General features: G+C 38.8%; 1 protein-coding gene across 2 annotated transcripts in view; it reads right to left on the bottom strand.

Moving 5' to 3' along the window:
• Positions 1 to 26,028, bottom strand: part of LOC114650755 (neuronal PAS domain-containing protein 2-like) — a 285,173-nt gene that overhangs the window by 171,541 nt on the left and 87,604 nt on the right. For both annotated transcript variants that reach the window (XM_028800579.2, XM_051926184.1), the window contains exon 2: positions 1,733 to 1,786. In XM_028800579.2, the coding sequence (XP_028656412.2) occupies positions 1,733 to 1,786 (54 nt within the window). The remainder of the gene's footprint in view (positions 1 to 1,732; positions 1,787 to 26,028) is intronic.

Here is a 26,028-nt window from a genome sequence, read left to right as displayed (position 1 = left end):
TTCCTGTATTGTTTTAAAATAACTCATTTTAAAATAACAGTCTTGATCCACTGGACTAATTCCATTCATATTTTTGAACACTTCAATCATGTCACCTCTTAATCTTCTTTTGCTTTAACTTTATAGGCTCAGCTATTTTAATCTTTCTTTATAATTCATCCCCTGTAGCCCTGGAATCAGCCTAGTCGCTCTTCTCTGGACATTTTCTAGCGCTGCAAGTCCTTTTTGTAGCCTGGAGACCAAAACTGCACACAGTACTCCAGATGAGACCTCACCAGTGCATTATAATGGCTTAGCATAACCTCCGTCAGGGCGCTATATAACCTAACATTCTGTTAGCCTTTTTAATGGCTTCTGAACACTGTCAGGAAGGTGATAGTGTCGAGTCAACTATGACTCCTAAATCCTTCTCATAAGCTGATAACCTGCCGCTGCTTTACAAATCATTCAAACATACTGTACTCATTTTGAACCTTTATTAAAGCCACTTAATGAAGGAAGCTGTCTGCTTACTAAAAATAATAATAAAAATTATAACATGTACTCACAAATAATTGCATTTTCATATGCAGCTAACCCAGATGTTTAACCCAGAATGTTCAGCAGTACAGGACGGGCAAACTTCTTCTGTACCTTCAGTTTATATACAGTAAGCACACATCTCCAACATGCTGATTAGTTGTTACATGATGCCCTTAGTACTATTAAAGTTGCACTCTTTTGTGGTGTGGCTTGTTTTAACATCACAAATGTTGTAATAAAGACTTTGTATATTTTGCTTTTTACATAAGAGATTTGAAAGATAACATGTCACATGTCAATAACAGCAAGGTAACTTCAGTTAAATACTGAGTTATACACTTAAAGACACTGGAGCATCCAAAATGGAGACAAATCACAGAAACACACAGTTGAAATAGACACCCAGGCTGCTTTTTAAAAACTTCCCAGCCTAGTAATAGTACAACTTAAGGAATAGGTAATCAAAAAAAACAATTGACAGACTTAACGGTCTTACTTTGCATATAAAAATTTTATATTCATAACTCTTTTCAACATTAAATTGAATTTGAATTGCTATACCATTTCTAACAATCACTTATAAGTCATCCGGCCAGTTGATAAAAAAACATAGAGGAGGGACATTTCAAGCATGTACTGTAGATATGCTGTACATGTATCTACCATTTTATTGCAACACATATATTTTGTTCCTTTAGGCCTTATTCTGGTTTCATGGACTGTTATAGGCCACAATATACACACAGAAGGTTGCCACAGTGCTTAGCACTACTGAGTCACAGATCCTGTGATCAGCTCCTACACTGGACAATTTCTATGTCCTTTTGCTTCTTCTCCTTCTGTCCTGTGTGGAATTTTTGGGGTATGCCAGTTTGTTCTCATAAAGGAACTTATTAGTTTGATTGGTGACTCCAGAACTGACCAACTAAAATGAGACTGAGAGCTTGCTGTGATGGAGTGTGCCCATCATTAAAAGTCTGGATAAAGAGGGTTCAGAACCTGTTTGAATGGATGGAATACTTCAAAAAGTATATAAATTACCGCACAAAAACTTATGAAATATAACTAGCTCTGTGTAATATACAGTAGATCTTGACTGACATTTGTAAATTTAAATATATGATTTATTTTGGATAGAAATATTACACTCATGCCTGACTCCTGTACTTTTGCTTTCATTTTGAGCTATTCCAATTAAAAATAATCTCACCTCTTTGCCTTGTCCTTCTCATCTTCATCCATCAGATCTTCAGTGCTGCTGCTTCTTAAAAAAAAAGAATATAAATATCATGTAAAATCTTCGACAGACAGACAGACAGACAGACAGACAGACAGACAGACAGACAGACAGACAGATAGATAGATAGATAGATAGATAGATAGATAGATAGATAGATAGATAGATAGATAGATAGATAGATAGATAGATAGATAGATAGATAGATCCCTGACAGGACATTCAGTTGCTCCAGCAGAGAGACACATCATCCATTCACAGAGCAGAACAGTAAATACTGACTACACGATTACATCAGTTAAAGGACCAGGACTAGACACACAATATGCCCAGCACACATGTAATGCATGCCAGTGGGTCTGTCATAGGGTCAAAACAGGCATGATGGGAGCAAGCATTATTCAGACCAATGGCTGATGGCAAAAAAGAGTGTCAATAGCACCTCTGAGCACACCAGGTGGAATGAGTGAGTGACTAAAGGCACTTCTGGACAAAGCAGGGACTGGGCAGCATTAACCACTGAGGCCTTTAATTTTGTCATCGTCTTATTTTTGCGAGTGCAAAGTACTGTATAAACCATGTTTTTTAAATTTTATTTAAGTTTTACAAATTGCACTATTGCCGAATTAACAACCACCCATAACCACAAAATCTTCCTTTCTCTGTAGCAAATTTTGTCTTTTATTTTTAGATGTTCAACATTTGTTTTGGAGCCAACGAGGTTGTTCAGTTTATTGGTGCTACTAAAAAAACAACACCCACCATGAGGAAATTTTACATTCTCAAGAAGAACATCTAAGCATTCTCTTCTCATTAAATAGGATACCATCACAGACTCAATGCCCATCACCATATTGTTACCCAGGCTCTTCCTACAAACTCCTGCTAAGCTCTGAGACTTTGGAATATTCACCATACAGCTGCAGGCTTCCTCCATTAGATTATCATTTGATCACACCATCTTAAATACTTTCAGAAGGAATCATTTTCAGTTAACCATGTGTATCGTATCTCCTGTCCACATGGTGAAAAAAATATTATCTCGACGTTTGATAACATATTTTGAAAAACAGCGGTGGGAGCAATTTTTAAGAAACACTTTGGCAATAGGTCTTCTTTTGTACTTTGTATTTTGGTAGATGGAAGAGACCCACTGTAAGAAGTGGGTGAGGGCCATGAAATTACTTAACTGTAAGTGGGTGACAGATGACTTGCACAGCAGAAGTATTCTACATACCAGCATATTACTTAAGTGGACACTCTTTAGGTATCTTTTTTGAAAATTCTATCAGCTATTTTTCTTGCTGGTCATAGTCTAAAGCAGGGTTACTAGATGTCCCGATTTGAGTAGGATTGTCCCGAGTTCAATAGAAAAAACCCGAGTTCCACATTGTCTGTGAAAGTCCCGATTGAACAAAAATTGTATGTAGAAAAAAATCTTAATTCAATTTTGAAAATGAATGTCTAGTTAAAGAGGCTTGCTAAATTTTTGTAGATAGTCTGGCGTACCACCTTTTATGAGTAAAATTTGTAAATGTCAGGTGAATCCGAGTGTTTGAATCATACATGTTCGTGTATGTCGTGTCCTCGTGTCGTTGTATGTTTCTCGTAAATTATACATGTTTACATATCTATAATTACTGTGGTGGGCTGGCGCCCTGCCCAGGGTTTGTTTCCTGCCTTGCTCCCTGTGTTGGCTGGGATTAGCTCCAGCAGACCCCTGTGACCCTGTGTTCGGATTCAGCGGGTTGGAAAATGGATGGATGGATGGATATCTATAATTATAATTTAATTAAAACTATCTGTTTTTTTGCTTTTCTTAGTTCCTTAACATTTTGTTTTTGGCTGCTCAAAATGGTGACTGTACTGATCTATAATTTTAGAAATATGGCAACCCTGATATTAAAGTATACTTTAATATCATCTAGAACCTTACAGATTTTGCAGGCCTCACTCTCCAGAGCATTTATAAATGCACAAAATTGTAAATGTAAATCATATTACTGAGAATTCATTGAAAAAACATGTTAACAATCAATACCAGATGATCCACATCAATTCATAATATGTACATTTATACAAAATCAGTTGTCATGCACCTACAACACATTTTCCAGCATATGTAATTTTTCCTTAAGGTGCAACAAATGAATGAAGCATCATTCCCACAGTAGGTCAGCTTTAGATTTTGAAACAGTGTTTGGTCAAGCCATCAGAGCTCCAGGCAAGCCGTGGCTGGCTTAATGGGTTTTTGCTAAATCATCAAAGCTTTCACAGAGCACATGCCAAGAAGGATCTATGCCAGGAGATATGCACATAAGCTTCACTTTGTGGCCACCAGTGCTAAAAAGATGTCCTTACTGAATGCAGACTCTGAAATGCAAGAGTAAAATGGATCCCCTTTAAACACAGATGTCTGGCATTGGGTGTGGCACCAGGAAGCGACTGGCTGACTCATACAGCAGGCTGCTTTAAGCACAAACTCATCATATTTTCCACATTCAGTCAATGAATTTATTTCATTTTTATGCTTTGACAGGAGGAGGTACTTTAGAAAATAAACACATTTTCAAATTAAGCCATAGTAAAAGTCAGTTTTAAGATAAAGTGTGACAATTGTTCTGCTTTCACACAAAGAAGCCAAATTGGCTTGGTGTTAGGAGACAGCGTGAGCTTGGGAAACTAACAGGAATCTGTGCCGAGCATTGACAGTATGATGGGGTCGAGCTTTGGAGGGATAAATGTCTTCTTTTATCTCAAGGCTTCACATGGTGCTGTCTAGACACAGCAGGCGCAGAACTATGTTAGCTGTTTTCGCTATGACTTTAAAAGAAAAAGATTTTTACCAAAAGCTGAAAATGTGTACACATCTCAGGGGGTTAAATGGGGAAGGCTGCTTAGCATTTTTTTAAGTTTTGGACCCACAGACCCTGGATCATTTCTTTTGGAGATGGATGGTAAAAGCAAGATATAATGGTGCACTATTCTAAAAAACACATTACTGGAGGATCAGCCATCTACAGCAGTTCAGTCACAGAGGGCTTTCCTATTTCACTCTATAAAAAATGGCCTTCATTGTTCCGTTAACAGCTTTGTTACAGCACTTCAACAAAATCGATACATAAGTACAGACTGATCATTTAAACATGGGCACTATTTTCTTTGTTGTAGCTGAATATCTGCATGTCTTTCATGGCTTAAAACAGATATCTATACATCTCATCACAAAGCATTATTCTGAGTAATACAACATATCACTTTATATTTTTAATTATTATTTTAATGATTTTATTTGAAGAAAACAATATTCCATAAATTCATGTTAAATTTAACAAACTAGAATTCAACCTCCGTCTGAGAGAAAGTGAGCCAAACCAACAGCAGGAGTAAATCTTTAAAAACAACAAGGAATGGAGAATGTCCTTTTGCCCGATATACTGTAAATGCTTATTCTAAGATTTGACTAATTAGATCTCTAAGTGTTTTAATCCCAGACATTTTCCAAACATTAAATAATGTGTATGTTTGAGAGGGTAGAAAGAGGTGGTTGTCATGTAGAGATGCAACACATAAAAGCTTCTCTTTCTTAAAGTGATACCTGCACTTGGATCCATATTGTGAGTGATTGATGGACAACTGAATTATTAGTGTATGGACAATAATTTATATTTACTGGGCACAAAGAAGAACATATAAAGAAGTACAGCAAGATGTTATTTCTGTTGCAGACTAAGCTTGTGTATATTCATCAATTTGTGTCAATGTTCAGGGGCCTCATGTATAAACAGTGCGTATGCACAAAAATGTTGAGTAAGCCCGTTTCCACGCTCAAATCGCAATGTATAAAACTTGGCGTAAAGCCACGCACATTTTCACGTTAGCTAAAACCCTGGTGTACGCAAGTTCTCCGCTCGGTTTTGCAAACTGGCGGCACCCAGCGTCAAAGCAGTGCTTTTGTTCCAGTGTGGTTTCCCTTTCTTTTTTAGATGCACATCCCTGACGTGGTTTTATAAATATACTGAAATTAACCACATATTGTTTATTAGTTGAAGGCATCTGATTGTAATTAACCTGTAACAATATAAAGGTCCACAGAATGGCCAAACTATTCTAAATACCATAGCTGCTTTAACGTTGTTACTCTCACTGCACCTTCTTGTTTCAACTGCTCCCTTTAGGGGTTGCCATACTGGATCACCTTTTTCCATATTACTCTCACTGCACCACTCAGAGTATTTATATCACTGTACTGTATCTGAGTGGGGAATCACAGCTCTACAGCAGCTGATCAGAAAGAGAATTATCGGTATACAGCATCAAGCACACGCTGCCTCAGCCAAGCTGTCTATTGAACTGCTCTCATACGGCAAACGCTTCAGAGCCTTTCCTGTAGGGACCTCACGGTTCAGAAACAGTTTCATTCCAAGAACTATAAAAGCACTTAATCAGTCCATCAAGTGCTCCTTGTAGAATGCTTTGTACTTATAAGTGCAATTACCACACTGTAAACTTGCACTACAGTTATAATATTGCACAACCTGAGCCACTTTATAAAGCGCATATTTACATATGATGACGATATCATTTTTAAGAAGAAATGCAGCAAAATATGTTTATTACATTATACAGATAAAATGTTAACATCGTTTAAATTATCTATATTGTTAATAATTAAACATGTGATGACACGGTGGCACAGCGCTAGCTAGTTCAGGGATTGTTCCTGCCTTGTGCTGTATTCTTGCTGGTGCTGGCGTGACACTGGAAGGATAAATGGATGGAATAATTAAACATGTACTACGAAGATATTTCAATGTTCCTTAAAAGTTTTGAAGAATCTGCATTCTAAGCTTACAGATGGCTTAACATCTATTACAGAGCTGATTGTGTGGCGATTGGTTACTTGGAGAAAGAAAAGGAAGGACAGGAATTGGAGGTTAGTACGTTTGAAAGAGACAGTACTGCTGCAATAAATTATTTCATCAAAGGTCGCGCATGGCACAGCAAGCATCTTGTGGGAGGCAGGAACAACGACTCGCCTTTCAACGGCGACTTTGATATCTGACATCTTCTTTTTTATTTCGGGCACTGTGCGACTTTGTGAACTTGAGCTTTCGAGTTTCTCCAACACTCTATGTCATTTGATCAAATGTTTAAACCAACAAATAGTATGTTTTTCCTTGCCTCCACTTGGTATTCACTGAAATTCTTCTATTTCCCCCCGTGCTTTTGCCATTGCCTTTTCACAGAACACTGAGCTTAAGGGCTAGTTATATTGATTTGCATATTCAAAGAGGCATAATTCTGGGAGGAGTTTGGGTGGGGCAGCAGGCACGTGCACGTGCATTACTTTTCACACTGACCGGGATTTATGGAGCGGAAGAACGTGGAAGTTGGTGAACGCACAGATTTATGCATCTGGATTTTTTGTGCATACGCACATTTCCACTTTTGTTCTTATGCCATGTTTTAGTGTGAATTCTACGCACGCCGTTATGCATGAGGCCCTAGGTCTTTATAGTTTATATATTTGCCACCCAGTAGTAAAACAAAGTTAGGCAGTGCCATCCCACGTTCTGCTTTAGGTCATTGTAGAGTCACCCTTCGGATGCGTGGATGTTTCGAATTCCAAATAAATGAGGTTATAATTGAATCTAATTTCTTAAAAAAAAAATTGTTAATATATATGGGGATGCTCTGAAATAGAAAAAGAAGCTTGGGAAGGATGTTCATCTTGACAGTTTTGATTCTCCCTGCTAATATAAGATGGAGGGTAGACCATCTGATCACATCTTGTTTAGTTTTTTCTTCTTGAAGAAGATCTTTATATTAGCTTTTGTTGTTTACCCTGAGGTATTTAAACTGATATGCTAAAATAAATGGGAAGGTGGCCAATCTAATACTGCATGCTAGAGACTTCAATGAAAAAAGCACACGTTTATTAAAATTAATTTTGAGTCCAGATCTCTTTTGAAATTCTGAACTGCTAGTACAGTATTTTATGGGTCTGCTATATACAGTACAATTTTGTCTGCATATAGTGATATTTTCTGTTCAAGTCCTTCTCTGTTAATCCCTTTTTATGTCTGACACATTTCAAAAGTGATGGCCAATGGCGATTGCAATGAGCAATGGTGGATAGGGACCATACTTCACATATCACATTATACCCCAACTCCACCTCTCACTTCCAGGCCTGACTGACAGACAGACACACACACTTCCACGCGTAGACGTTTATATATAAGATATAGTGTGGTGAATAAAGATGTCTCACATGGTACTCAGAGATAAAGAGGACCACAATTGTGAGAAGACGACTTATTTTTGTGTATTTGTTTGGTGTTGTCTTCCTTTGAATTACTCTCCAGCCTGGGTGAGTAAATGCCTGATTCAAAGCTTAAATAGAAAATTAAAGATAAAAATGAAAACCAGCAATTCTGCATACATTAATCTGAATCCTAGTGAGTTGCCATCACAGCACTTAAAAATGTCCAAAAGCAGAAATTTAGGTCTACATCCAGGCAACCTTAAAGCTGGTGTGATAAGCATGAAGGGGTCAGATTGTACATGGCACCACCAGTTGTTTATCTGAAATGTAAAAAAAGACAGTTTTACTAATTTATCAAAATCAGTTGCAAAAATGGCTAACTAATACTATTCACTGACCACCAATAAGCAACCCCTGAATTTTGCAACAAAAATAAAACTAGACAGATATATTATTTCCTCTCTTTTTATTATATTCACTTACACATGAGGTGCAGAGAAACACATGAAGCACTCAAAGAAAGATGAAATCTGGTATCACTACACAGCAGTAAATAGTGTACCTAATAAGACAAATGGAGCAGTCAGCCTGAATAGCCATGTATTGTATACCCACCCACAAAGTTCAACTTCCCATACCTCCGTACTCCTCATGTATGTGTCCTTGTCCTTTAGTCAGGCACTGTATTCCCTGGAGATGGCTTGCTTTTTCAGCACTTCTGAAAGGGACTATAACACAACAAGCTCTGTCACAGGGCTAGTGTCCTCCTTGTTTTTGGACCTTCTGGTAGCAAATAGGAATGACTCTTCCTAAGGGACCAAGCTAGTGTTTGCATTTTATTGAGGTGTCCTCTGTTATTGTAATGCACACACTTAACTTCAAATTTCAAAAGTTATTAATTCTTTACTTAATGTGACTGACTTGTTTAACAGAGTTTGTCATTTTCCTTCATTTGTTGCTGGTAACAACACCCAGCATTCCCTTGAATGGTTGTCTTGTTATGTATTCAACCAAAATCTATACAACTCCCTTTGTAAACACCTGCATAATGGACTGATGTTCCCAGACAATCATGAGGGCTCCTTAGTTAAATTCAACTTTGACATTCTCTTCTTTTTTAATAGGCTCACTCAATAAAGCTACATTGTGCTGCTGTAAAATGTCATTTGCATGCCTTAAGGGAAATCCCTCAGGTTTCATCATCCTGAATTCAAAGCCAGAGTCCATGACCCTATACTTCCTTGAGTGGAACCTGCAGACCAACCTGGATCCATGTGTTTTGCTCCCAAGGGTTAAATGGGAGGAGGAATAACTCAAGTCAAGTCCGTTTTGTATAGTACCCTTCACAGAGTGCAAGGTGATTCATTCAGTTGTGAGCTCTAAGGAAGAGTCATTCTGAACATGGGTATCTTCAACCAGGCAACTATAAATGGAAAAAACTTTTAAAATGGACCTGCTGTATTCCAATTTTAATGCCTTTATATGCAAACCTGTGGCACACCTGGTTAGGTTTCACCATCTTACTGCCACATACAAGTCTGTTATTTAGAACAGCAGCTCTTCATTATCCAAAAAAGAAGTTCTTAATTGTGTTGGGGCGGGGGGGGGGGGGGGGGTGTTGTTTGTTTATTATAATATTAATATATATAATAATAATATATTATTATTACTATTATAATAAATATTGTGAGTGACATACAGGTTAAACTGGTGTCCCGACCCAAATGGAGAATGGTTACCACCCAGCAAGGAGGTCAGAAGGGAAGGACAAAAATGGACTGGCGTCTCGAACCTGGACAAAGGATGGTCCCTCAGCAACAACCAGGGAAAGACAGACGGTGCCTGCTGACCAGGGTTATGTGTTCCCCAGGTTCACATGGTGGCAGCATCCCACTGGTGGACCTCCCATACTGATATCTACAGGGCACAGTGGGAATTGCAATCCTGTGGGACATCCTGTGTGCCACCAGGGGGAGCTGCAAGGAAGTGTTGCATCTTCTTTGAGGGACTTCCACCTGACCTGGAAGTTCTTCCAATGTGCACTGATGTGACGCCTGAAGTACTCCCATGTCCAGGATAAAAGATGCCTTTTCTCTTGCATGAGTGGTCAGAGTCTGGAGGAGGTGGATAAAACTATATGGGATCAGAAGGAAAACATATTATTTGGCTGTGCAGCCTAAAGAGGAAAATATTGGAATCCTATGAAGGTACTATGTGGAATGAACACCTTGTATTTTAACTCAGGACTGTGATCTGTAGTTGTGTCTCAGGGTTTGGAGTGCTGCTATGTTCCCTGGTGGTCACAATATTTTTTTTTCTTCTCTTAAGCTTCTATACAGCTCTTATTTCCCATTGGGCACAAATAAAGTATATCTAATCTTAGAACGACCAACTAAAAACAACTTTGATGAGATTACAAAACCTGAAATTCTACATTTCCAATGTAATGATCAAAAATATAATAGAAAATTGTCACTCCATCACAGGTCAAACTCAGTCATGCATCCCCTTTACTTGCACTGGATCAATTCTGAGCTGCCAGTCGGCCTAATATGCCCAGGCGACATAACTCACTGACATGTAGCCTAAAACTTGAACCTTTAGCATCCATATGGCAAGTCCATTTCACACAACAATTTGACAAGCTATGCTGTCTGAATTACATAAATAAGCTTCAAAAAGCTGCTGTGGGAGGAAACCAGACTTCCTGAAGAAAACCCACACATGTACTCAGGAAGATTGTCCTCATGGTAGAGCAGATGCCAAATCTAACCACTGTGCCACAGTGTTGACCCCCCGGAATAATAATGCACTTAATCTCCTAAGTGTCTGGTTGATTTTCACATTTCTATCTATTTATTTATCTAACACTTTTGTTCAAAGTCAAATTACAGATGTACTGTAAATCACTGTCTCCATACTTCTACAACTTGAGTTCAGGCAGGTCATAACTGAACTGGCCACCTTGTCCCTTACAGTCTGGAGACTTAGCCACAAGGACAAACTGTCTTCATTTTTTTCTTCTCTGGCGTGGCAGCAGTCTGATCAGACTCACTAGTACCTTCCCTAAAGTGCTCCTTCCTGATCCCTTCTTCATCTAACGGCAGTGAGTCTTCAATCTTGTTACCGCTTCCCAAGACTAAAAGCCTTGTTACAAAATCAATTCTGGCTCTTAGATTGAAATCTTTGAATCTGACCTCACTCCCTCAGGGGTTGAATTTATTTTATGGGTCACAGACTGAATCTGGTAAGATTAAAACAGCTACTAGATAGAAAAATGAGGCCACAAGTGTAACTTTGATTTCCAAACTACATATCCCACTCCCCAGAAGTATGATGGGCACAAGTTACATTTTTTATTTTTGTTATATCTAATCCATAAGGAATTGACAAATTTTATTATTTAATTTTATTTTCAAATTATGTGAGACAGTGGTCCGTCCTTACAACAATCATCAAACCTGCTTAACCCAACTGAGGATTATATGGTCTAAGCAGCATTAGCCACAAGGTAGGGAAACAACCCTGGTTGGGATATTAGTCCATGGGTCAAAGATGATATTTTGAAAAATGCATAAGAACATAAGAAATTTGACAAATGATAAGAGACCATTAAGCCCATCAAGCCTATTTGTTTCGCAAAACTGTTCCAGTATCTCATCCAGATTTTATTTAAAGGTTGTCATGGTTTTCTGCTTCAACTATATGTCTCGGTAGTTTGTTCCAGAGTTCCGCAACTCTTTGCATAAAGAAATGCTTCCTGGCTTCAGCTTTAAATGCACTTCCCCTTAATTTCCACTGATTATAATGTGACCTTGAGAGATGCTCTGGACACAGTGGCTCCCCTTAAAACAAAAGTGATCAAAGCACATAGAAACTCTCCCTGGTTCAATGAAAACACTCGAGCTCTTAAATTAGAGTGTCGAAAACTGGAGCGCAGATGGAGAACAACAAAGCTACATGTCTTTCAAATTGCATGGACAGAGAGTGTTAATAAATATAAAAAAGCCCTCTTTAAAGCTCAGTCAGAATATTATTCTACATTAATAGATAGCAATAATAAAAATCCTCGGGTACTGTTTAGAACAGTGGCTAAATTAACAAATGGAAATTCAGATCAACAGTGCAAAATACCAACAGATATTAGCAGTACAGACTTTATGAACTTCTTCAATGAGAAAATTAAAAATATAAGATCCCAGATCTCTGCATCACAGTACAAACCAAATACTAGCTTAGCAGACCCTGTCTCACATTGCACTCAGCACTTTAGTAATTTTAATCCTGTAACTGAGCAGGAAGTATTAAGTTTAATTTCTAAAATGAAGCCCACTACTTCATCCAGTGCCAACAAAACTAGTAAAAAGTGCAACGGATGTTCTTGCAGCGCCTATCCTAAACATTATCAATAGTTCATTATTGCATGGCACAGTACCTGATGCACGAAAAGTGTCAGTCATTAAACCATTACTTAAAAAGTCAGACCTTGACCCACATATACTAAATAATTATAGGCCTATTTCAAATTTACCGTTTCTCTCTAAAATACTAGAAAAAGTAGTCGCCAGTCAGCTTCAGACACTCCTTACGCATTACAATTTATTTGAGAAATTCCAGTCTGGTTTTCACACTAGTCATAGTACAGAAACGGCACTAACACGGGTTGTAAATGACATTCTGATATCCTCTGATGAAGGAAACTCCACTGTAATTATGTTGTTGGACTTAAGTGCAGCATTTGACACCATCGACCATTCTATTTTACTGCATAGGCTAGAAAATGATGTTGGGCTTACAGGCACCGTGCTCGCTTGGTTTAGTTCTTACTTATCAAATCGATTCAAATATGTACAGAAATGTGCTGACAGTACTCCATCATTATACACAGAAGTTCAATATGGTGTCCCGCAGAGCTCAGTACTGGGACCTTTACTGTTTTCACTTTACATGCTTCCACTGGGATCTCTCATTAGGAAACATAATGTTAATTTTCACTCATATGCAGATGACACCCAGTTATACCTTTCATTTAAATCAGATGAAGTTTCTCCAATGTTGTCTTTAATTAGTTGTGTTAGTGAATTAAAGGAGTGGATGAATAAGAACTACTTGTCTTTAAATACAGATAAAACAGAGATGTTAATTGTTGGAGGGAATGATGCTGATCACAACAATATTTTGTCATCATTTAACTCAGTGGGAATCCCAGTCAACTTTACTGAATCAGCCCGCAATCTAGGAGTTATCTTTGACTCTAGCATGTCATTTAAAGCGCATATTACAAAGTTGTCCAAAACATGTTTCTTCCATCTTAAAAATGTTAGGAAATTAAGGCGCTTTTTAAATAAACAGGATTCTGAGAAACTAATTCATGCATTTATCTCTAGTAGGATTGACTACTGCAATGCGGTGTTCACTGGATGTTCAAACTGTTCTTTATACAGCCTCCAGGTAATCCAAAATGCGGCTGCGAGAATTATTACAAGAACAAGAAAATACGAACACATAACTCCAGTTCTTAAATCCTTACACTGGCTCCCGGTTAAGTTTAGTGCAGATTTCAAAATCCTTCTTTTAACATATAAAGCATTAAATGGTCGAGGTCCGGCTTACTTTTCTGAACTTATCATGACTTACAAACCTGAGCGCACATTAAGATCTCAAGATGCCGGTCTGCTTATGATTCCAAGGATTAATAAAATAACAGTGGGAGGTTGAGCTTTTAGTTACAGGGCCCCTAAACTGTGGAATGGTCTGCCTGCTACTATAAGAGATGCCCCTTCGGTCTCAGCTTTTAAATCCCGGCTGAAGACTCACTACTTCAGTTTAGCATATCCTGACTAGAGCTGCTGATTAACTGTACAGACTGCATCTCTGTTGTTAGTCATTAGCACTTAAACATAAGTAACATGACAGTTATAATTGTATACTAACCCTCACTTATTCTGTTTTTCTTCTCGGTACTCAAATGTGGCACTTGGTGCCACAGCCCACCTGCCAAGTTGTTTTGCCTGCCTAAGGAAAAGTCATCCCAGATGGAGGACCGCAGGAATCGTGGGAAAGAGGGGTCCTTTCATCGGATTGGCTGGCCCAACACTGTTTCAGCTGTGGAATGGCCAAATGGGGGAGGCAGCTTGAAGGATGAGGTCTCCAGGACTCTACACAAATCCAAATCTTATTATGGGATATATCATCTACTGTTAAATTCTGCTCTGTACTTCTAAAATTTATATTTTTTATTTCTTACTATATTGAGGAATTGTTCTGTTCTGTGAACTGCATTGCATTGTATTGACCCCCTTCTTTTGACACCCACTGCACGCCCAGCCTACCTGGAAAGGGGTCTCTCTTTGAACTGCCTTTCCCAAGGTTTCTCCCATTTTTCCCTACTAGGTTTTTTTGGGAGTTTTTCCCTGACTTCTTAGAGAGTCAAGGCTGGGGGGCTGTCAAGAGGCAGGGCCTGTTAAAGCTCATTGCGGCACTTCCTGTGTGATTTTGGGCTATACAAAAATAAACTGTATTGTATTGTATTGTATTGTATGTCCTCAAGTACATGATTCATCCTTAAACTGAAAGAACATTGCTGGATCTACTTCATCAGTGCCTTTGAGGATTTTAAATACCTGAATTAGGTCCTCACACAGTCTTCTCTGCTCAAGACTAAACAAGTTTAATTCTCTGAGTTTGTCAGAGTAGGACATGTCCTTAAGTCCTGGGATACACTTGGTTGCTCTTGACTGGATGAAAAAAATTCTTGGCATATGCTACTATTACGCATGTGCATTAGAGGGTCTCCTTACAGGCTATGTTGAAATATGTAATAACCTGCTGGGATGAGAGGTGCTGCTCTCATTAACATTGTCATCTCTTTCTCTCTCCACAGTGCTGAGAAACCACCAAGTGAGGGCAACTGAAACTGCCCCTTCCGGTTCACTCACCTTAAAAGCCCAAGCTTCCCAGAAGGAACCATAATTTTGACAAGAGCTACCCACTGGATAGAACACCTCAACAAACTGACCTAATTTGTGGCTAACCAGATGATTGCTTTGACTTATTTTTTCAGTCCTATTATTTGTGAAACATGTACGTCAAAAAATGTATATTTTGGTTATATTATTGGACATTAAATGGGGCAACACTGTTGGTATCCCAAACTTTCCGGTTTGTGGAACTGTCATTCCTGCACCTGGTCACACTACAGAGATTGTGGACACAGTGTACCCTACACATATAATCAGTACATGGGGATAAAACCCAGGAGCTCTGAAGATGTCAGCTGATTTCATTTACAACTACAAGCCAGTCAAGCTATATGGTTTGTCACAAAAATGGACCATGACATGCAAGAAAATAGAATAAAATCAAACAATAGCACAGGGATTTGTCAGATATACACACCAAGATCTACTTGCTCATTGCCACTTCATCTTCAAATTTTAAATACATAAAATACATTAGCTTCTGTTCGTCCAGGGTCTGGATTACACACAAATCAGCTCCCTCAGAAAGGTTTCTACATATACAGTAGTAATAAAATGAAAACAAATATCCCATATAGGCACGGTGGCGCAGTGGTAGTGCTGCTGCCCCGCAGTAAGGAGACCTGGGTTCGCTTCCTGGGTCCTCCCTGCGTGGAGTTTGCATGTTCTCCCCATGTCTCCATAAGTTTCCTCCCACAGTCCAAAGACATGCAGGTTAGGTGCAAAGGTGATCCTAAATTGTCCCTGGTGTGTGTGTGTGTGCCCTGCGGGGGGCTGGCGCCCTACCTGGGGTTTGTTTCCTGCCTTGCGCCCTGTGTTGGCTGGGACTGACTCCAGCAGACCCCCGTGACCCTCTAGTTAGGATATAGCAGGTTGGATAATGGATGGATGGATATCCCATATACTTTAAAATATAGGAATGTTTCCATTCTGAAAGAAACTTATTTTTAAGATTATTCAAGAGGAAAATGAAAGTTCGTCAGTACTGAAAACACAACACAGTAACAGATAATATTTTAATCTTCTTGGAATAATATGGAAAGCTGCAATGAGATGTCTATAGTGGTGGACATCAAGGCACAGATGTATTGCTTTTGAAATTTTTCTCTATATGCCTCAAGGTACTGCTTAGAGGACAGGAAACCTAAAACCTAGTTATATTGCTTTTAAATAATAGATAAATACAAAATATTACATTTATGCCAGATGTTTTCTTGTACCTTATGTTCAAAGTCAAATTAGCAATGAGGGCAGCATTCTCATCCATAATATCTACTGCAAGAAAGTGAGGGCTAGTGGCAAGTGAGTTAGAATGAAAACAATAGGTTTACTCAGATTGGGATATGGGAGGAAACCAGAATGCATGTTTAAGTAAGTACTACAATTTAATTTTGAAAACCTGTTTGACTTCAACGTAATGGACCAATCCATTTTCTGAACCTGCTTAAGCCAAAAGAGACCGGTGGGAAGTCAGTCTAATAAGCAAATGTGCCCAGGGCAGGAAGCACCTTCAGATAGTGTGGAAACCGATGAGTGAACAGACTCATGCTCACTCATTGATCTTCTGCAATTAACTCAAGTCCTCAATGGAAGCCTACAATAACATGCACTGTGAGGCACCAAGGCTACCTACTGTGCCATTTTATTAGCACTATTAAAAAAAGAGAATTGTTCTAAAAAGAACACTTAGAAAAATGGACCAGAAAACAGAATAAAGGAAAAGCCAAAAGAATAATAAAGAAACTTGAAGATAATGGCACAAATTGGGATTGAATCAAAAGGAGCCTCAAAAAGGCAGGCATTGCTCATAACAAAAGTATAAATACACCAATAAATAAAGACAAAGCACAACACTATGTCATCGTCAAAACAGGAGCAAAAAAGGCCTAATCAATCCTTGCACTAAACAAAAAAACACACTTCTGTTCTAGAAAATTTTGGTTTATATCCAAAAGCTTATGCATCCTATACTCACTTGCTTATTCCATGACACTACAGCCCACAGAGGGCCTTGGCCTCCTGCAGGATACATGCCCATTCTTCTCTCACCCCACCAAAGGTACTTGTACTTTAACAGAGTGGTGGGCTTGTGTTGGCAGCTGACTCAAGGAGCTGTACCGGCAGAAGCAAAGCTATCAATAGGGCCACCCTTGCTGGAAATGTCTTTGGTGATGCTCCAAATTAAAATGGGTACCCTGATCCCCTAGGTTGGGGGGTTGGAGCTGGATATGGAGCGAAGAACCCTATCCTGTATAAAGAAATAAATTGCTAAGCCTGAATTCAAAAGGATGGATTCTTCTTTTTTCTCATTGAATAATAGATGTCCAGGTCAGTTGCCCGCACATATGCAGCTGCCCTCCATAGCTCTTCTGGGTTGCCAAAGAATTTTGTTCTTAGGGTTGTCTGATCAGATCGGGTGACTGATCTGAGAGAATCCTGGTTTGAAAAGTATTAGAGGAGGTGTTTGCTGTACAATGTTCAGTGTTATAAGGACTGTCTGGCCATCTTTCAGTTTATGGTGTATGTGGGCACGCATTCCATTGTTTCCAATTCTGAGTCTGAACAGGATCACCTGATCGGCTCTGTTCAGACAGTTCTAGGTGTCATTCTGGTAAAAATTTGGGGGCTGCTGTCACCATTTCTTTTGCACCAGGTTTCTTGATGGTGATCTTTTCCTCATCATATGATATTCCTGTACTTGCCTAGTCCAGCTGACCATCCTTCTTTGCCAGTCTGTCAGGCTTCTCATTTCCACAAACTCCACAGTGTGCAGGAATCCACTGGAGTGTTCAATCCCCCTGACAGAGTGGATGTGAGTGCATCACATTTGTTGTTGCGGGGGTCCTTAAAGTGCACTCTTCACAGAAAGAGCATCAGTAAAGATTATGTAAAAATTTGTTATACAAACATTCATAGGGATTGCAAATGAATTATAACAGTCATGAGATTGGAAATGTGGTGTCGCCTGGAATTGAATGAGGGACAAAATGGCACTGACCGTAAAGTTTCAAAATGGCATCACATGTCAAAAAAAATGACAAGAAAAATAAGTGAATGTGACATAACAATATAAAAAGCTGATTAAAAAATAACACAGAGACTCAAGACAGCCATCATGCTGCCAATGCAGAAATAAGATGATGTGTATGGCCTTCAGTATTGGGGCAGTTACTCAAAGAAAGAAATCCACTTCTCACAAACTGTAAAGGGATTACATTACTCATTATTAATCACATGACTAAATACATATCTTTTATGTCACTCTGTAAACCCATACAAATATGCATTAATAGTAATTCAAGGATGACACCAAAATGTCCTTTCATATTTTAATAAGAAGGAAATAACAAATAAACGTTAATATAAACAAGTAAACAACACAACTTACATTAGCTCTGTGCTATTTCAAACATGTGCCCCAACAAGCAGAGACCTTTGGTTCACAAACAGCATTCTTAACTAAAAAAAATCTTAATGATTTAAAATAAAATAGATTTAACCACTTGAACTCTTGTGAAAATGGAGTCGGTAAATGGTAAAATTACTGCTGGTGTAGCAGTCAGCAAACAAGAGCAGCTACTGATCATGTAAGGTAGAACAATCAATACGCCTGTCTCGCCAATCTCTATGCTCTTTACACAAACGGAAGCATTTGCATTGTGACACTGACTAACTCACATTCACTAACAGGTAAAGATTCAGTTAACTAACTTATACACAGATACCTGCTGTCACACAGGTACGAAATGGGAGGCAGTCAAAGGGCTCGAATGAGGGTAACTCCTTTACGGACCAGGGGGTGGCAGAGTGCCAATTACCTGGCCCCGATGATGGCACACTGCTTTGTTACTGAGACATGTAATTAGACTGCAGTAAGCTGTTACTTTGTACCACATTGCTGCACATGATGATAAATATGTTTTGAGTTATTGAGATAATGCAGACCTTTTGAAGTAAGGTAGTTATACTCATTAATCATGTCACCAGAGGCGGAAACATGCTACATGTTGATTTGAACATACAAATAAGAATTTCACAGTACTGTGTACATGTGACAATAATGGCCCTGTAAATCTATTACCCTCAACTCTGGGGGACTTAGCCCTGATATTATCTAAGACATGAGTATTTTCAGTAACTGCATACACTTTTATATTTTTATCATATTGAGGCAGCATAAAAAAGAATACATAATACAACATAACACAACACCTAAGGCTCAGGAGTTAGAGTTAGAAGCAATTATTCGGTTACTGGAGTCAGACTCGGAGTGGGTAAAGTCCAACTACATATAAATTGGTATATAATGTGTTCAAATTTCCAATTTCACATATGCTATTTCAATTAAACTTGTTTTTCTTCCAGCCTTTAAATAAAAATATAACCCTTTTTTGTCTTATGTTTGTTATCCAAAGTTTGTAACTGCTTTAATCTTCTTCTTCTTCTTTCGGCTGCTCCCGTTAGGGATTGTCACAGCGGATCATCGTCTTCCATATCTTTCTGTCCTCTGCATCTTGCTCTGTCACACCCATCACCTGCATGTCATCTCTCACCACATCCATAAACCTTCTCTTAGGCCTTCCTCTTTTCCTCTTTCCCTGGCAGCTCTATCCTTAGCATCCTTCTCCCAATATACCCAGCATCTCTCCTCTGCACATGTCCAAACCAGCGCAATCTCGCCTCTCTGACTTTGTCTCCCAACGGTCCAACTTGACTTGACCCTCTAATGTACTCATTTCTAATCCTGTCCATCCTCGTCATACCCAGAGCAAATCTTAGCATCTTTAACTCTGCTACCTCCAGCTCTGTCTCCTGCCTTCTGGTCAGTGCCACTGTTTCCAACCCATGTAACATAGCTGGTCTCCCTAAAAGCCACAATTGGATCGCTACAGTCTTTAAACCCAAACTTTAACAGTGCAAGATGCAAAAGGTAGTCTGTTGATTGCATTGGAAGTGATAAAATGTCTTATATCTTGTATGTTGTGTTCTTTCGATCAACATATTAAATATATGAGTCTAATTACAGATAGATGAGTACGACTGGAGGTATGATAAATTCAGAAGTCAGAGTCAAAGGTTTTGTGTGCCGACTCCACAGCACTGAGAACACCTTTCATTTTCTTTTTAATTTCCTTCTAAAAAATATAGAAGCTGCTTTGCTTTTCCCAATTTTTCCTCAATCTTCTTGAATCATACATTAAAAATTTGCAAATTTAAAAATCCAGACACTCACTAAGTCTGGGTTTTGTTGAGTCCTCTAAAATTATCATCATTATTCAAGGCCACTTACTGAAGCTATTCAGAGGCATTTTCTAGACATTATCGTATGGAGAGTGGCAGTTGTCTCGGGACAGATGTGGAGGTATTCCAAAGCAGAGTGTGCCTGATCTTTGTTTCTCATGGTGTATCCATCCCTTCTAATGTGGTGAATCCTCTTCCTTCTCTTGCTAACAAAGTCACCCTGCATGCAATCAACAGCCAAAATACTGGAACAAATAACCCTGCTGTTTGCTTTTGTGTTTATAACACCTCTCATTGTTATCCTCTTCCAAGTCCATTTTCAGAATTCATTGCCAATCCATTGGATAATTTAACAAATTCAATCCAAAAAAATCTTCTTTTATGTTGATTTTGGAAGTGAAAACAATTAGGAAGAAAAAGATGAAAAATGACATTTTTAGCTGAGCACGGCTGATAAATTATAATTTACCTGCTGCTTTTGCTATTTTGCACCTAAGTGTGAAGCATTTACACCTAGAATTAGTATGTATAAAATAGTGAAAAAAACATTTATCCATCTTCCAACTGTTCCACAGCACCCCTTTTCCCATTGACACATATACTGTATTTTAAAGTAACAGTGGCCTTCCACTTTACATTTTATTTTGATTTTAAATAGGTGACAAGGAGACGCAATGTTGCAGTCTTTCATTATCTTCTTGCGTCCACTTAGGTTTTTCTCCAAGCACTCTGGTTTTGCTCCCACATCCCACAGACGCACATATTAGGGTAATTGGTGACTGTTCAACTGGTCCGATCTTTGAGGGACTGTTGGTGTCAGTGTGCCCAGCAATGGACTGGTTCCAGCCCTCATAACAATGAATTGGTAAGAATGTTAATGAATGATTTAAATATTTTACTTACTGTAAGTCTCCTGTCATTGATTGGCTGAAGGCCGCACTTCTTGTGGAAATTATGGGGAAGTTAATTTAAAACTGAAACTAGGAAGCACTTCCTTACGCAAAGAATGGTGGCACTCTGGAACAAATGGTAGACTTGGATATCGATATGCCTACCCCCTGGAGAGTGTTGTTCACTTGGTTGGCTGTTGTGAAGGGGTTTCTCTTCACCATGGAAATGATTCTGAGATCACCCACCACTGTTATCTTCTGTGGACGTCCAGGTCTTTTTCCATTGCTGAGTTCACCAGGGCTTGCTTTCTTTCTCAGGATGTACCAAACTGTAGATTTTGCCACTCGTAATATTGTAGCAATTTCTCGGATGGGATTTTTCTGTTTTCACAGCTTAAGGATGGCTTCTTTCACCTGCATGGAGAGTTCCTTTGACCACATGTTGTCTGTTCACAGCAAAATCTTCCACATGCAAGCACCACACCTCAAATCAACTCCAGGCCTTTTATCTGCTTAATTGATAATGACATAACGACGGACTTGCCCACACCTGCCCATGAAATAGCCTTTGAGTCAATTGTCCAATTACTTTTGAGCCCCTGAAAGAAGGGATTGTGTTCAAAAAATGCTTTAGTTGCCTCACATTTTTATGTAATCGTTTTGTTCACCCCACTGAATTAAAGCTGAAAGTCTGCACTTCAACTGCATCTGAGTTGTTTCATTTAAAATTTATTGTGGTAATGTACAGAACCAAAATTAGAAAAAGGTTGTCTCTGTCCAAATATTTATGGACCTAACTGTATGTTTCTTGAGTCTTTGCTCATAACTTAGACCTGCCGGCTTTAGTATATTTGCTCTGGGCTTTTTAAAAAGCATCTGTGGTAGTATGCAGACTGCAGCCCTTGTTAACGCTATCAACTAAGCACCAAAAACATTTACAAATACCAAATTTACCCATCAAGTGTGAGACTAATCAATGTAGGCAGTAAGGCTTTATGAATACAAAAGTGGGTTATAAAGTCCAACTTACTGACCCCTAAGTAAGTCACCTCATCTACAACACTGGTGCTCCACTTGTGAAAGTCCATTAAATGGTACACTGTCCTGTTGTAGATTTGGGAAGAAGTTTGAAAATAACACATATTTCCATTACTATGTACGGTATAATTATATAAATATACTGTAGATGGGGCAGCAGGTTGGTTTATAGACTTGGTTTCAATTACATTGGATTGCCTTCATTTTGGAGTTTACAAATTAATCATGCATTGCTATTGTTTTCCACATGGTGCTTCATTTCTTTCTACCACTCGAAGATATTATCTTACGCTGTCAATGTTAAATTTGCCCCGTGTAAATGTAAAAACATTTTCCCCTAAGAGCAGCAACTAGAACTGAGCTCATAGAACATGATTGCTAAAGAAGGCATTACTTGTACATTATTTACATGTTCTGTAAGAGGCACATATTTGCTTTCTATCTCATATGGGAAATATGAAGGAAACTGCTGAGGCACTAATTATTCTTATTTGTTTTCAATTTTTTTTCAAATTCTCTACACTGTTTTACATCATGCACTATCCCCACTTCTTCTAGCTTTTTTGATACCTGCCTAAATGCTTTTTCTTGTGGATGATTTCAAATCAGGTTTAACTTTGTTTTCAGCCAACTTTGCAAAATGCTTGCCCATCATCTGTGATCCATTTGTGTCAAAAAAGAGAGTATTGCAAAAAGGTTGCATGTATTGGATTAGATCAGTGGTTCCCAAACTCGGTCCTGGGGACCCATTGTGGCTGCAGGTTTTTGTTTCAACCAACTTCTGTTTATCATTGGACTCTTAGCCTAATTAAGTGAGTCATTTCCCAGTTTCTGTGTTTTGGAGTCCAATGTAGAAATGACAAACTAAGTTTGGTAGATTTTTAATAAAGTGTAATAATCAGTTATATGGGCAAGATGTAGTGTTTTTTTTAAGTTGTTACCAGTATTTTCAATGTAATTTTCATTCTGCTTGTCCAGGTGTTCTGGTTATTTGATTATTTATTAATTAGCGGGTCTGACACTGAAGTCGTTGCAGCTTTTATCATCCCGGGTGTCTGCTATGCTGGTTGTTAATTGTTGCAATCAGGGTTAAATGAAGGGAACAAACTACACAGGAAAAGGGGAAAATAATAGGAAAACAACAAAAGAGAGTTAAGCATTTATAGCTTAAAATAAATAGAAATATTTCTAAATGTCTTATAAATGTAAAAACCATACTGTTGTGTTTTACTCTTCTCTTATTCTGCATTCAGAAAAAAAGACCAGCTAATTAAATGAGATCAGTTGTTCTCGATTGTTATCACCAATTGTGAAACTGGTTGGAACAAATTAACCTGCAGCCACAGTGGGTCCCCAGGACCGAGTTTGGGAACCACAGGATTAGAACTAAATGTGCTGTGAAACCTCGCCAAGTGGCTTCAGGAACCTTCAAAAATAGTACACTATAGAAAGCAGCCTGATTCCAACTTGGTCATGACTGTAGTGGAAAAGCAACACGCACATCCTGTGATGGACCAACTGTGCTCCTATTCTGTCTTGTTGTCTTGGGAATTTGACATGGCACCCAGTGACTGTTACCAGAGAAAGTAGGTTTAGAGATTGAATTAATGGAACATTTTTGGTTGCACAGTAGGCAATCTAGGCCTATGTCACCTCCTTAAATGTTGTCCATCAGTGTCATGTAAGCCATTTTCCCACTAAAGGAACTTTGTTTTCATGAGCCAATCAGTTCCTGTACAATGTAGGCTCTGGGCTACTTGTGATCTCTGGCCACTGTTGTGTGTTTCGTTCCCATCACACAACAGAAACTGTTTTGTTTGTTTTAAATTAGTTATGAAGAGTAATATGGTGATAAGTGTGACAATCACCAGGAGGGCAGAAGGAAAGAAAAAGAGTCTACCGTATATACTCACATATAAGTCGATCATAAAATCAGACCCAAACTTATACACCCGTTCAAAAACGCGACACTTAATTTTTTTTTACATCTTCTTGCCTCCTCCAATCTCACATCAGTTTCTCAGATGCATCGAATTTTGTTGCAGCAGCGCAGTTACCAATTTTTTTCGGTACTTCAACAACGTTTAATTTAAAACCAGCTTCATATTTTCTTCTGATCGAACGCTCCATCGTAGATAATGGATGCTCTTACGATAAAGGTGTATGAGGCTGTGAGATACAAAAAACACAAATCAGTGAAAATGTTGCTTTGGAATAGTTTGGGTATTACTGTGTGGTCACGTAGGCACAATAGAGAGAGAGAGAGAGAGAGAGGTTAGGAGCACACGCTGATACAGCGCACTGCCGCACCCACATAGAAAAAAAAGGCAGTGTGCTCCGTGGTTACTCTGTCAGGTGGGCGTTAGCATATCATAAACTCTTGTACCAACAGAGTGAGTTTTCCGCATTCGACTTATATGACCAAGATTATAAAATGCCAGAAATTATACAGTGATCCCTCGCTATATCGCGCTTCGCCTTTCGCAGCTTCACTCCATCGCGGATTTTATATGTAAGCATATTTAAATATATATCGCGGATTTTTCGCTGCTTCGCGGGTTTCTGCAGACAATAGGTCTTTTAATTTCTGGTACATGCTTCCTCAGTTGGTTTGCCCAGTTGATTTCATACAAGTGACGCTATTGGCAGATGGCTGAGAAGCTATCCAGCTTACTCTCTCTCTCTCTCTCTCTCTCTCTTGCGCTGACGTAGGGGGGTGTGAGCAGGGGGGCTGTGTGCAGCTGCTTCCTGAAGGACATGCTGCACGGAGCTTCGCATACTTAAAAGCTGAAAGGGCACGTATTGATTTTTTTTATCTGTCTCTCGCTATCTCTCTCTATCTCTCTCTCTCTGTCTTCCTGCTCCTGACAGAGGGGGTGTGAGCTGCCGCCTTCAACAGCTTTGTACCGGCGGTGCTTCGCATACTTAAAAGCCAAAAAGCCGTATTGATTTTTTTTTTGACTGCTTGCTTTGCACTCCTTTGAAAAGGAAGATATGTTTGCATTCTTTTAATTGTGAGACAGAACTGTCATCTCTGTCTTGTCATGGAGCACAGTTTAAACTTTTGAAAAAGAGACAAATGTTTGTTTGCAGTGTTTGAATAACGTTCCTGTCTCTCTACAACCTCCTGTGTTTCTGCGCAAATCTGTGACCCAAGCATGACAATATAAAAATAACCATATAAACATATGGTTTCTACTTCGCGGATTTTCCTATTTCGCGGGTGGCTCTGGAACGCAACCCCCGCGATGGAGGAGGGATTACTGTACTATAAAATCAAGTCCTGAATTATCCGCGGGAGAACTTATCCGCGAGTATATACTATGTTTATCTTGTAATTGTTTGTATGTGGTTGTGTTAGGCATTACTGTGTCTGGAGTTTGAGGGCCCAGTGGTGCTCCTTTCAGGTTACATCTCTTAGATCCTTTCAGCCAGGCAAGAAGTCATTCTCTGATCCAGGCGGGATGTTTGTGTTTCCTTCATGGCACTTACACTATGAGTAATAATTTGTTCCTGATACTTATAATTTATTCTATATATTATTCTTTGATTTTTTTTATGTTAATTTACTTTTTCTCATAATTGAGAAAACTGCTAGTTAAGGTGGTAATTTTCCAGACTGCAACCATTTTGTGTATAGCTATAATGACTGCTGCTACAAAATAACATTGCGACTCACCATCAAAACATAATCTGTTTTTAAGTTAGTGGAGAGGTTAGCCCTGTTATTCTTACCAAAGGCCAGTTAAGAGGGAGTATAAAGGCCTGTGAGATGAAAAAGCACAGTTAAAAACACAGGTCAAGTGCAAAATACCAAACATATCTTTCACTAAAACCAAAATGCTAACA

This window comes from Erpetoichthys calabaricus, chromosome 4 (assembly GCF_900747795.2).
Source record: "Erpetoichthys calabaricus chromosome 4, fErpCal1.3, whole genome shotgun sequence".
Lineage (NCBI taxonomy): Eukaryota > Metazoa > Chordata > Cladistia > Polypteriformes > Polypteridae > Erpetoichthys > Erpetoichthys calabaricus.
This window is presented reverse-complemented; position numbering and strand designations above follow the sequence as displayed.